The 13,875-nt window shown below is 38.4% G+C and overlaps 1 protein-coding gene across 3 annotated transcripts in view; it reads right to left on the bottom strand.

Moving 5' to 3' along the window:
* Positions 1–13,875, bottom strand: part of LOC123533595 (phosphatidylinositol transfer protein alpha isoform-like) — a 60,362-nt gene that overhangs the window by 37,480 nt on the left and 9,007 nt on the right. For all 3 annotated transcript variants that reach the window (XM_045315303.2, XM_045315304.2, XM_045315302.2), the window contains exons 3-5: positions 11,382–11,611; positions 10,018–10,117; positions 1,261–1,338 (exon numbers count right to left, since the gene is read on the bottom strand). In XM_045315303.2, coding sequence (XP_045171238.1) covers positions 1,261–1,338; positions 10,018–10,117; positions 11,382–11,611 — 408 coding nt within the window. The remainder of the gene's footprint in view (positions 1–1,260; positions 1,339–10,017; positions 10,118–11,381; positions 11,612–13,875) is intronic.

The following is a 13,875-nucleotide window of genomic DNA, read 5'->3' as shown; positions in this document are numbered from 1 at the left end:
AACAGAAACTGGGTAAAGAGTTATAAGATATCGCAAGAATACGCAATTTGAGGAATGTTATGTTTGCATGTGAGAACCATTAATCTCATTGAGATTCCAAGGACTTTTGAGTCAACTGCTTGTGTTAAGAAAGACATAAACAGATGTTTTCAAAATATGTTTTAATATAATAGATGCATAACTAAGCAATATCAGAGGGAAATATAATGGTACATCATCACACAAATACACACAGAATGCCTCCAAATTGCACGAAATGACGCGCATGATTTAAAAATTTTCCGGGGGGGGGGGGGGGGGGGAGACCCCGGACCCCCCTAGCCCCCCATGCCCCTTTTCCACTGCCCCATGCCCTTTTTACATCCTGGATACAAGACTACCATCTTGGCTTCCAACAACTCAAAATACCATGAAAGAGAAATATTTTGCTAGGAAATAGTCATTCGTTGAATCTGAATTTGGTAAACTGTGGAATTGCAGACCTTTTTATTAAAATGAATGACAGGTGAAGCGATATGCTGTCAGAAATGCGTCTGAGTAGCCGAAATGACGATATCCTATGTTCCACATTGTTTGGCAAATAGAAATATAGCAGACCCTATACACATGTACCTTCTAATAAGTACTGTTTTGATAGTTAGGATTTTTTTCAGGGTTGTATCAGGGGTCTTGTAGGGCAGGGATATTAAGGAACGTCTGAAAACGTCAGATTTTTTTTCAGGGTTGTATCTGGGGTCTTAGGGGGATGGGTGTGGGGAGGGGGGTGGCCAATCAATGATACTGCAACCTGTGCTAAGAACAGTATCTCAGTAACCATTCTCCTCCATTTCATGCATGAAAACTTGTGGAAGTTGTCATTTACTTGTGGAGAATACAATCTTAAGGATACATAAAAATAAAAATATTGATAAATGATGACAACAAGAATCTACTGTACAAGATATACTTATTGGTAAAAAAGTTTGAAAACTGCCAATCTCAGATGTTAGGCGAAATTGGTAAAAAAGTTCGAAAACTGCCAATTTCAGATGTTAAGTGAACAGAAATATTCGCTAATAGTTGTATTTCACTAAAATCCCAAAGCTGAATTTGTTTATCCTTACCTTATTATAATAACACATCCCATCGAGAGGAAATTTACGCTGGCTCTAATTTTACCAATTCAAGTAATTTTTCGGCACCGCGAACTCTTCCAACTTATACAGAATATAAAGAAATAAACTGACCGCTGCAATGAGACACAAAACTAAATAGACTTACATTTTCTGTATTCCCTCGGTCTGCGTAATGCATTGTCTCAATCTTGATGAAAAATGCATCTTTCATATAACCTGGATTCTGAAAATTGAAAAACAAATGCAGATATCAAAGAATGTGTACAATGTACCAGATCATGCCTAGTGCTACTAAACTTCTTTACACATTTTCGATCTCAATTTACTTCAGTCAAATCTTATAGTGTACCTTATCTTTTTTTTTTTCCTTATTTTTTATTTGTTGTGCTACAAGCCATATCAACACAATTCATGTCATACAGACCTAGACACTAACTGTGTCCAGGGATCCCGAGGACCTAAAAATTCAAGGGAGTGACACCCATTACACGAAACTAGGTGTTCCTCCAGGACACCTATTTTAAATATTGACAAAAAATGAATTCTTCTCACAAAAACTTCAAATTAAGCAATGGCCAATAGCAGTTGTTACAAAATAAAGCATACAGATTTTAATTCGAAAGAAGAAATAAGTAGCTATGATTTCAATATTAAGCAGTTTTGGTAGAGTACATTTTCATCCTTTCAAACAGAAGGGATCCTTCGTATTGTTGAGGTCCGACACTGAATTCTACAGGTAGGAGACCCTCTCTGACACCACTGAAATAACTGTTATATGGAGACATTTTCCAGTTTTTGATGGTGGAGGAATGGCCCTTAAACCCTTACCATGCTAACTTTCAATAATGAACTTGTCCGTCTTTCAGTTTGGACAGAACCATTAATTTACCAAAAAGATACTGACTGAATAGCGATCAGTGCAGATCATGATTACACTGTTCGCATAGGCATATTCAGTCATGTCCATGTGATAAGGGTTAAAAACACATTACCAAAAATAATCACATTGCACACCTGAAAGACAAGAGCTTCACTATGCATGGCAATAAAAGTTCTGGATCATCCGAGGAAATAAATTATGAAATCGTTTTCAATTTTCAAAATACTATAACACTGACCATCAGGGGTAGCAAAACCTGATTTTGACTTGCTTATCCATTTTTGTCCTCTGCTACTTTTTACTTGTTCATATGATAGATATAGTAAATTGTGGTAAAATTTCACTTGTATGTACAAGCTTTGGGACAATCTGAGCAATACGGACAATTTGCTGTCCCTGCTGACCTTTGATCTATTGACCCCAAAAGATTAAAGGGATCCTTCCTAAGTGGTGATTAGATATCCTGTAAAGACTGAAGACTGTAGTTAAAATATACATTGTGATTCAGAACCCAGAACAGTGATTTTTTTTTTGCCCTTTTAGGAAAAGGTCCGGTACCGGATAAATTGGGAAAAATAGCGAGGTTTTTACTCAGATTGGGAATTTTTATAGTTAATTAATAACATCATTTAGAATGCTTCTTCCTTTAATTCCATGTAAATAGCATCAAACAAACTGTTTAAATGGTTAAATCATGGTGAATGTCAATGTTAACTAAGTTTTCCTTCTGCAATCATCTAAATGCAAACTTAATTTGGTCATTTGGGGAATTTTTGGATGATAATTGGGAAAAAAGATTGCAATTTTCAATTGGGAAAAGGTCCTTTTAGGGGTACTTTATAAAGAAGGAAAAAAATCGCAGCAGAAATGAAAAAAATACCAGAAATTAAGCGAAGTTCCTGTGACCATGACCTTTGAGCCACTGACCCCAAAATCAACTAGAAAATGCTTTTGTAAAAAAGCGCATGTCTCCCCCAATGCAAAGTCCTATAGGCAAGAAGTCAATAGGGGTCAGGAGCAGAAGTCAAAGAGACACTGATGGTTGGCTGCAATAGGGATTATCTACTTGGCATGTCCAGTCATCCCGCTAAATTTCAACACTCTTGGCCTAGTGGTTCTCAAGTCACTGTTCAGGCTCCTGTGACCTTGACCTTTGATCAAGTGACCTCAAAATAAATAGGGGTCATCTACTCTGCATGTCCAATCATCCTATTAAGTTTCAACATTGTAGGTCAAGTGGTTCTCAAGTTATTTCCAAAAAATGATTTTACATGAACAGGCCCCTGTGACCTTGACCTTTAATAGACTGACCCCAAAATCAATAGGGGTCATCTACTCTGCATGTTCAATCATCCTATGAAGTTTCAACATTCTGGGTCAAGTGGTTCTCAAGTTATTGATCGGAACTGGTTATCAATGTTCAGGCCTCTGTGACCTTGACCTTTAACGGAGTGACCCCAAAAACAATAGGGGTCATTTACTCTGCATGAACAATCATCCTATGAAGTTTCAACATTCTGGGTCGAGAGGTTCTCAAGTTATTGATTGGAAATGGTTTTCCATGTACAGGCCCCTGTGGCCTTGACCTTTAACAGAGTGACCCTAAAATCGTTAGGGGCCATCTACTCTGCATGACTAATCATCCTATGAAGTTTCATCATTCTGGGTCAAGTGGTTCTCAAGTTACTGACTGGAAATGTTTTTCAATGTTCAGGCCCCTGTGACCTTGACCTTTGACAGAGTGACCCCAAAATCGTTAGGGGTCATCTACTCTGCATGACCAATCATCCTATTAAGTTTCAACATTCTGGGTCAAGTGGTTCTCAAGTTACTGACCGGAAATGGTTTTCAATGTTCAGGCCCCTGTGACCTTGACCTTTGACAGAGTGACCCCAAAATCGATAGGGGTCATCTACTCTGCATGCCCAATCATCCTATTAAGTTTGAACATTCTGGGTCAAGTGGTTCTCAAGTTACTGACCAGAAATGGTTTTCAATGTTCAGGCCCCTGTGACCTTGACCTTTGACGGAGTGACCCCAAAATCGATAGGGGTCATCTACTCTGCATGCCCAATCATCCTATGAAGTTTCAACATTCTTGGTCAGGTGGTTCTCTAGATATTGATCGGAAATGGTTTTCAATGTTCAGGCCCCTGTGACCTTGACCTTTGACAGAGTGACCCCAAAAACAATAGGGGTCGTCTACTCCAGCAGCCCTACAACCCTATGAAGTTTGAAGGTTCTAGGTCAAATGGTTCTCCAATTATTGCTCGGAAATGAAGTGTGACGTACGGACGGACGGACGGACAGGGCAAAAACAATATGTCTCCTGGGGGAGACATAATAAGGATCTTCCTGTAGTTAATTTAGACACTGAATCAAGTTTGAAAGCTGTAGCTGTTACACTTTATGACTTGGAGTCTGGAAACTATTTTCAGTCCCAAAGTCAATGTGACCTTGACCTCTGACTTACTGACCTCAAAAATAATAGGTCCTGCTGTACATGTAGCTATCATTCTTTCTGACTTAAAGAGTCTTGAAACAAATGCTGATGACAGACGATCATCGTCATTCGATTTTAAAACAGGCCAACTAAAAATCATAAGGGCTGGAAAGAGGGGTTCCAGATCTGACAGGCAGATTTTTATAAAATATTGAACAGAGAGCAAAATTCAGAACTAGAAAATGCGTTCAGTTAAAAGGTTTAGGATAATAAGAGTTTGGATTAGCAAGGCACCACTGCATAATTACATTTTGTCCAAGCAAGCATTCAAAATATTACTGTATATTTCCTTATAAATGCCCCAGGGTGTTACATTTGGCAACAGGAGAGTGCTTATTAAGGCCCCAAAAACAGTGTATTTTGAATATAAACTATAAATGCAACTTATAATGAAAGAAATTTTAGCAATTACAGCACTACAACTTTGCTGGTAACTAAATTAACTTAAACATATATCAGAATGTACCTGTTTTTAGAAAATTTATTAGAAATGTACAGTATAAATTGTTTTTACTGTGTTTTTTTTTTTAAATAAACTAGAAAGTTTTAAGATGTCAATGTCACACATCAGTTAATTCAAAAAAAATTAAAATTTACACCCACCTGAAAAATACATTTAGATAAAACAAAGCGATGACTTTAAAAGTTAAAAGCTTGTCAGCAATTTTTTATATAAACACAAAATACAAACAAGAAACGCGGCAATGCCACGAAACCAGGTTTTCAACACTTTTCATAAGAATAAACAAGAGTGCCAGAATGTCACAATATACGCCTGTCACAGCAAATTTCTTTACTCTAGCACCTGTATTTGCAGATGTAATTTTAATTTTGTGGTTGTTTAGTAATCATTGTAATTCTTTTGTTTTTCTAAGTCCACAAAAAACTCCTTACCAGGTAGAGATACCTTACCTAAAATTAGAAAGTAACAACTATGTTGTACCACAGAAAAGTGGTCTTGGTTTTTCCCTACGGTCAATTATAAAAAAGTTACAATATAAGTTATTTATAGTAACAACTAAGGGAAGTTAATCTTAAAAAAAAAAAAAAAAAAAAAAAAAAAAAAAAAAAAAAATACAAAAAAAAAAATTGTAAGTCCACACAGAAATCCTTACCAGGTAGAGACTGGTCAAAATACACCTCAAAATTGGATGTAACATGCATGTTGTACTACAGAAAAGTGGTCTCGATTTTTCCCTACGTCTAGTAATGAAAAAGTTACAATATAAGCTATTTATAGTAACAACAAAGGGAAGTAATTCTAAAGAAGGGAACTGCGCAAGACACTTCGTCTCATGATGGTGTATAATTGTGCCAAGTTACATCAAAATCCCTCTATGCATGAAGAAGATATGCTCCGGACAAAGTTTTCATTCTTGTATCCTTTGACCTCTAAGTGTGACCTTGACCTTAGACCTAGGGACCTGGTTCTTGCGCATGACACTCCTTCTCATGATGGTGAACAATTGTGCCAACTTTCATCAAAATCCCTCCATTCATGTAGAAGATATGCTAACCCTAACCCTAACCTAACCATAACCCTATTTTTAGTAACAATGACCTTGACCTTGATCCCAGAAACCCCAAAATCAATCCCAAGCTACAACTTTATATAAGTTTTCTATACACCAAGTTTCATCATGATAGCTCATTCCTAGGTTAAGTTATTGACCGGAAACCCTATTTCTATTTTAAGTAACAGTGACCTTGACCTTGATCCCAGAAACCCCAAAATCAATCCCAGCCTTTGTCTTGATATAAGCTACATACATACCAAGTTTTATTCAAATATCTTTACCGAAACAAAAGTTATTGACCAGAAACCCTTTTTCTATTTTAAGTAACAGTGACCTTGACCTTGACCCCAGAAACCCCAAAATCAATCCCAGCCTTTGTCTTGATATAAGCTACATACATACCAAGTTTTATTCAAATATCTTTACCGAAACAAAAGTTATTGACCGGAAACACCAGTTTGACGCCGCCGCAGCCGCCGCCACCGCCCGCCCGCCCGCCCGACCGACATCTACCCCAATCTAATAACTCAGGTTTTCGTTGAAAACCTGGTTAAATATTTGCAGATTGAGAGGAAAAAAGCCACTTGTTCTTTGTTGGTTTTTTGGAGTTTTTTTATCTTGTTATAAAGCTAATGTACCTGACATGACGTCTAATAACGTCTTCATTATTATGGACTTTTTTTTAGGAGCAATTATATACTCCTTCTCAACAGGATTATGTTATCACAGTGAGACTGCAGCAGAATTTGGAGACAATGTTTTCTCAAGGAACTTATGGTGGAATAACACCCAAGGTACACAATAAGGCGTAAAAAAAAAATTGTTTCCGGTATCCCAACCTACCTAAATTTTCGCCCCGACCCTAAATGTTTTTATGGCTGGTTTCTCTGGATGGTGTTGATGAATGGATTCAATTAGATGGTCTTGATGAGTGGTTCCAATCAGTAATTCAAGGGCCATAATTCAAATGCCTGGGCCAATTTGGCTAGCTATCAAACTTGGCTGAGGTCTTATGGTCAAACACATTTTGTTCAAGTTTGGTGAAGATTGGATAAGAAATGTTCGACTTAGAGTGCAGACAAGCTTTGTGACAGACACACAGACTGATGTAAATCAATATGTCTCCCACACCACTGTGTGGTGGGAGACACAATTATGAAACCCAGTGGATTCCCTTTTAAAGATGTGAAAGTAGTTAGCACCGCTGATTAACATGGCATCTGTTATCCCCATTTCAATCTGTGTTTGCTGAGCTATAGTTCACTTCATATATCCTGCTTTCTCCTCAGTGAATTTACTCAAAACTTAGATCAGTAATGCATGAAAATTTAGTAGAGCTAAACTGAATCCACCATGCAAGAAAATAATTTCAATGGTAATTAAATTAGCTGCTAAGGTAGCTTGATTATTTCCTTGTGTGGCTGCAAGATCAATAACCAATTTCCTCTCTATAAAACAAGGTGTCTTTGAAATACAGGTATGAAAACAACTTCCAGTACACCCGACTGAACTACAGATACCATAGACCCTCAAATATACACAGGGGGGAGCTGTGGTCTAGTGGATAATGTGATGTGTCGGCCGCTCAACCCAGGGGTCGGTTCGAGCCCCACTGGGGTCACGACCATGACTTCTCATATGACACCAGTACTGGTTTTTCCAGGAAGCAGACTTGAGAGTGGTTACAATAAGCTTGAAGCTTTCATCACAATCGAGCTAAAACAAATTAGTATAAACTAAATAAACACATCCCCAGCCCCCCCACCCCCACCCCACCTCTTGTATGCCTACAAAGGAAAGACTTTTTTGTTTTTGAGTTGTCATTTTCATTTATAAGAACTATTGTTAATTACTGCACCAGTTAATAATTTCTTTTTATAATATTAGGTGACAGTGGGGACTTTATTAATGGAGTGGACCTGAATTTGGAAGAAAACAGTCTGTTCACTTGACTGTGTTTAATGCTCATTTAAACAGTATTCAGCCCTGTCATAGTAACTGGTTATCTAAACCAGTGTTCCTAGCTCTCTGAAAACTTCTCCACATGGATCACAGGTAGATAAGAAATGACTTCAGAAATGGTCTTCTGTAAATCGTAAGTAATACAATCACCATGTCCAGGGATCAAAATATCAAAGTCTGGACATAGTCTTCTAATCTAACTATTGAGATACTGTACCCGGGCGGGATTGGGAGGTTCAGGTAAGTCAGAGAATACTGTACCTGGGTGGGCTTGGGAGGTTCAGGTAAGTCAGAGAATAATGTACCTGGGTGGGCTTGGGAGGTTCAGGTAAGTCAGAGAATACTGTACCTGGGTGGGCTTGGGAGGTTCAGTTAAGTCAGAGAATACTGTACCTGGGTGGGCTTGGGCGGTTCAGGTAAGTCAGAGAATACTGTACCTGGGTGGGCTTGGGAGGTTCAGGTAAGTCAGAGAATACTGTACCTGGGTGGGCTTGGGAGGTTCAGGTAAGTCAGAGAATACTGTACCTGGGTGGGCTTGGGAGGTTCAGGTAAGTCAGAGAATACTGTACCTGGGTGGGCTTGGGAGGTTCAGGTAAGTCAGAGAATACTGTACCTGGGTGGGCTTGGGAGGTTCAGGTAAGTCAGAGAATACTGTACCTGGGTGGGCTTGGTAGGTTCAGGTAAGTCAGAGAATACTGTACCTGGGTGGGCTTGGGAGGTTCAGGTAAGTCAGAGAATACTGTACCTGGGTGGGCTTGGGAGGTTCAGGTAAGTCAGAGAATACTGTACCTGGGTGGGCTTGTGAGGTTCAGGTAAGTCAGAGAATACTGTACCTGGGTGGGCTTGGGAGGTTCAGGTAAGTCAGAGAATACTGTACCCGGGTGGGCTTGGGAGGTTCAGGTAAGTCAGAGAATACTGTAAAAGCACATATTTTTGCTGGGTAAAAATATCGCAAATTTGAAATTTTGAGTATGTTCACAATGTTTTATATTTGCGAAATTGTAACAATAGGATCAATAGGTAATTATAATAAAGCAGTCTAGGAAATATGATCTAGTATTTATTCCTAAATAACTCATGTAACAAGTGACCCCCAGGGTGGGGCCTCTTTTCACCCCAGGGGCATAATTTGGGCAATCTTGTAAGAGATCCACAAGGCAATGCTACATACCAAAAATTAAAGGCCTAAGCTTTGAACTTTCAGCCAAGAAGATTTTTTCCCTATAGATATGTCTATGTTAAATCTGGGACCCCAAGGGCAGGGCCTCTTTTCACCCCAGGGGCGTATTTGAAACATTTTGGTAAAGGAACACTAGGCAAGGCAACATACTAAATACCAAAAGCCTAAACCTTGCAGTTTCAAGCAAGAAGATTTTTAAAGTTTTTTCCTTTATATATTAAGTTTATGTAAAGCCCTCCCCCCCACCCCCCCGGCAAAGCCTCTTTTCACCCAAGGGTTATGATTAGAATAATTTTGGTAGAGGACCATCAGATGATGTCACATGCCAAATATCAAGGCTCTATGCCTTGCAGTTTTGGATAAGAAGATTTTTAAAGTTATTCCTTTCGGTTGCCACAGAATTCTGCATGGAATTCAATTCTTTTATCAACTTTGAAAGGGCCATCAAAGGATCATTCCTATGAAGTTTGGTGTAATTCTGCCCAGTGGTTTACAAGAAGATTTTTTTAGAAAATGCTGACAGACAGACAGTGGACGACGGACATTGAGCGGTCACAAAAGCTCACCATGAGCCTTTGGCTCAGGTGAGCTAAAAATGGTATCATAATTGACTTTGAATAATACTAATGGTGAATATTTATGCGAGGATTAATTTCGCTCGCAAATATAGCAAAAATGAAACCCTCATGAAAATTTCTACTTTTACAGTAATTAAGCAACAGTCTATTCTTCAGACTTTGACATAGAATTTAACAATCTGTCAATGGTTGTAGTTGCATTTATGAAAATAAATGTAGTTCCCTAGGCACGCGAGCTCTGGTGAGCAAGACAGACAGATACAAAATAACTTTCATACTTACAGTGACTATTGTTCTACAGTATGGGTATGCATTCCAAGCTTTTTCATGAATTTCTAAGGAACCTTTCGGTGCTATCGCTCTGATAAACCCGGGCACTTTACTGAAACAGAAAATCCATATTATGTGTGTTGTGTTGGACCAACAGTTTTAACTTGCAGAAACATGTGTGTTCACAACCTAAGACAAGAGGACCATAATTGCCCTAAGTTGCCCACCTGACCTTATGGTTTATTGGAAAAGTCATTTAAAAACATTTGCTGGTGCCTTAAAGGGGTCTAGTGCCCCCTCATTTGAAAACGTTGAAAGAAAACCTTATACTGCTACTACAGTCCAAGTAAGATGAAGAACCATCAAACGGTTAATGAGAAGATGGCATTTGAAGGCCCATAAAGTGCTGAGCCCCTTCTTGAACAAATTTGAGAGACTTATACCTTAAAATGATACCATAGTAGTTTTGACTCATGAAAGAGGTGCAGAATGAGTTTTAAAACGATTTTTAAAAGTTTCAAAGCCATATCTGTAACATTCCTTTAAAAAACTGTCACTTTTGTGAATTTTTCGAAGGTGTAACAAGATCTTAAAAACCCTAATTTCTTCAAGGTCAAGGTCACTAGTGGGCCAAGACTCACCATGGGGGTGTAAAATGAGTTTTCGAACCATCTAACAAGGTTTCAAAGCAATATATGTGACGGTTTTTGAGAACTTTTCATTTTTATGAATATTCAAATGTCAAAAAAAAATCTGTAAAAATCCTACATGGAATTTCTTCAAGATCAAGGTCACTAGGGGGCCGGGTCTCACCATGGGAGTGTAAAATTCAAGGTTTGAAAGAAATATATGTAACATTTTTTAGTTATTCCCAATTTTTGACGCCGCTGCCACCGCCGGAATTTGGATCTCTTAGTCTCACTACCACAAAAAGTGGGTGAGACAATAAAATGAATATTTGTTTGTTGGGATTTGATTTCATGGACTGACTCAATTATGAAATGAGCCGCGCCATGAGAAAACCAACATAGTGGCTTTGCGACCAGCATGGTTCCAGACCAGCCTGGTCAGGATCCATGCTGTTCGCTTTCATAGTCTATTGCAATTAGAGAAACAGATGCGCAGGCTGGTCAGGATCCATGCTGGTCGCAAAGCCACAATGTTGGTTTTCTCATGGCGTGGCTCAAATAAATAAAACTACTCCCTTACAAGTATCAACATTTTCTTAGTACATGGTCAACTTTTTTAACATACATTACTATTTATAAAAGTAACAACACTTTCTTAAGAATTTTGTTTTAGTGTAGACAGATTGTCTGTCAACATACCCCAAAATACCCAAGGTGAAAGGTAGTTGTGAAAATGTATACGTATACCTTTGTAGGTGATATATTTTATGAGTATATTGTCCTTTAAGAAATTTTTGTCCATTGGCAAACAATGGTTTTTCTGGTACTCTGTCATTTTTGTCATCGCCAATTTGTTGCTGACATTCATCCTCACTTTTCAATTCAAATGGTTCATTAACAAGAACCTCAATACCTTCCCCACCACCGGTGTTTTCTTTACTGGCTTCAGCGACGGAATATAACTGTGCCACTTGGTACTGAAAAATGAAAAGCATTATACTATGTCACGCTGAACAATAGCCAATACAGGGTTTTCACCACTGGCCCTAATTTCTTTTCTGCCACAAAATATCGAAGTCAGTGACATATGGGAAGGGGGGGGGGGGGGGGGGGGGGGGCATGCAGGGGGTGTATTCTCCAACACACTGTGCATGTTGCAACAATATTTCATTTTTATAGTTTATTTCAATATTTAATTGTTAAAACTCTTATTGGGAGGTCCCCCTGGAAATTGTTGAAATACATGCATGAAATGGTGGCCTTTGGTGCATTTTTAGGTCCAAAATGTTGAGGTAATGGAGGGGTTAGTACCCTCTTTATGGGGTGTGGGGGCTTTCTCCCTGGAAAATTATGAAATACAGGTATGGAATGGTGGCCTCTGGTGTAATTCTTGGTCTAAATTTTGAGAAAATATTATTAATATTACTTTGCCAAAATAGTGGGTACTTCTCAGCAAACTTCCGGGTGGGGTGGGGGTTGGGTGCTCAAGCCCCTGAAGCCAGGCCTGGAATTATATTTCAAATAAAAGGGCTTTATAAATCAAACAAACAGTCTGATGCAAGATTAGAGTCTAATAGAGATATACATGTTGTTGTATTTTGCATCTGACAATTTGTTTTTAAATTAAAAATACATTTGCATAGGTAGGTCTTTCCTGAATGACCAGAATTAATCGGAAATTTGGGTGGTGAAAATGTGTGACAAACGAAAACAAGAGGGCCATGAAGGCCCTGTATCGCTCACCTGACTTATTGACCTAAATATCATCAAGATTAACATTCTGACTAAGTTTCATTAAGATATGGTCATAAATGTGGTCTCTAAAGTGTTAACTAGCTTTTCTTTTGATTCGACCCGGTGACCTAGTTTTTTACTCCACATGACCCAGATTCGAACTTGACCTAAAGATCATCAAGATTAACATTCTGACCAAGTTTCTTGAAGATACAGTCATAAATGTGGCCTCTAGAGTGTTAACAAGCTTTTCCTTTGATTTGACCTAGTGACCTAGTTTTTGACCCACCTGACCCAGATTTGAACTTGACCTATAGATCATCAAGATCAACATTCTGACCAAGATTCATTAAGATATGGTCATAAATGCGGCCTTTACAGTGTTAATTAGCTTTTCCTTTGATTTGACCTGGTGACCTAGTTTTTGATCCTACATGACCCAGATTCAAACTGGACCTTGAGACCATCAAAATTAATATTCTGACCAAGATTCATGAAGATACAGTCATAAATGTGGCCTCTACAGTGTTAATAAGCTTTTCCTTTGAATTGACCTGGTGACCTACAGTTTTTGATCCCAGATGACCCAATATCAAACTTGTCCAAGATTTTATTGAGGGTAACAATCTGACCAAGTTTCATTAAGATTGGGCCAAAATTGTGACCTCTAGCGTGCTAACAAGCTTTTCCTTTGATTTGTCCTGGTGACCTAGTTTTTGACCCTAGATGACCCAATATCGAACTCGTCCAAGATTTTATTGAGGGTAACATTCTGACTAAGTTTCATTAAGATTGGGCCAGACTTGTGACCTCTAGAGTGTTAACAGTCAAATTGTTGACGACGGACGGAAGACGGACACAGGGCGATCACAAAAGCTAATTTTTGAGCACTTTGTGCTCAGGTATGCTAAAAAGGCAATCAAGACTAGCAATATTTACAAAATGAAAATTTATAACTTATTTTCTACCACAAGAGTTTAGTTTTACCATTGATTTCTGCTTGTTTATCACAGTTTTTCATTGGAATTTGCCAAAATCAATCTACAATCATGATTTTAAAATTATTGGAAACTATAGCGGATGTCTTGTCAGACGTTCATTTCGAAGTTTGGCAACAGAATATAACTTTGAAATGGCTATTTTGATACTACTTTTGCGATTCCGCTCATTAAAACATTGCCGTGAAATTTATAACTGATGTGTGTTTTTTATTTAACACCTGTCATGGCCTTTTACGTCAGTCCGTGAAACATGATTTTCATTTCTTTGAAGATATCAGTAATTACTCCGATCAACGATGACATGTGACGGCGGAGCTAAATAATTTTGCAGGTAAAATACGTCACACGTTCTACGCATCCAAAGCTGTCATTGGTTTATCGCATGTTTAAATCAAAGTCAAAGATCGAGAGACACATGGCAGCCTTGTGTAATGGATGTCTAATCGCTAATCCCTTGCTTGGTGACACGCTGTGTATTGTGTATTATGAACGGAAACGGCCGCGGG

This window comes from Mercenaria mercenaria, chromosome 12, assembly GCF_021730395.1.
Source record: "Mercenaria mercenaria strain notata chromosome 12, MADL_Memer_1, whole genome shotgun sequence".
Lineage (NCBI taxonomy): Eukaryota > Metazoa > Mollusca > Bivalvia > Venerida > Veneridae > Mercenaria > Mercenaria mercenaria.
The sequence above is the reverse complement of the archived record's forward strand: the minus strand, read 5'-3'. Positions and strand labels throughout refer to the sequence as shown.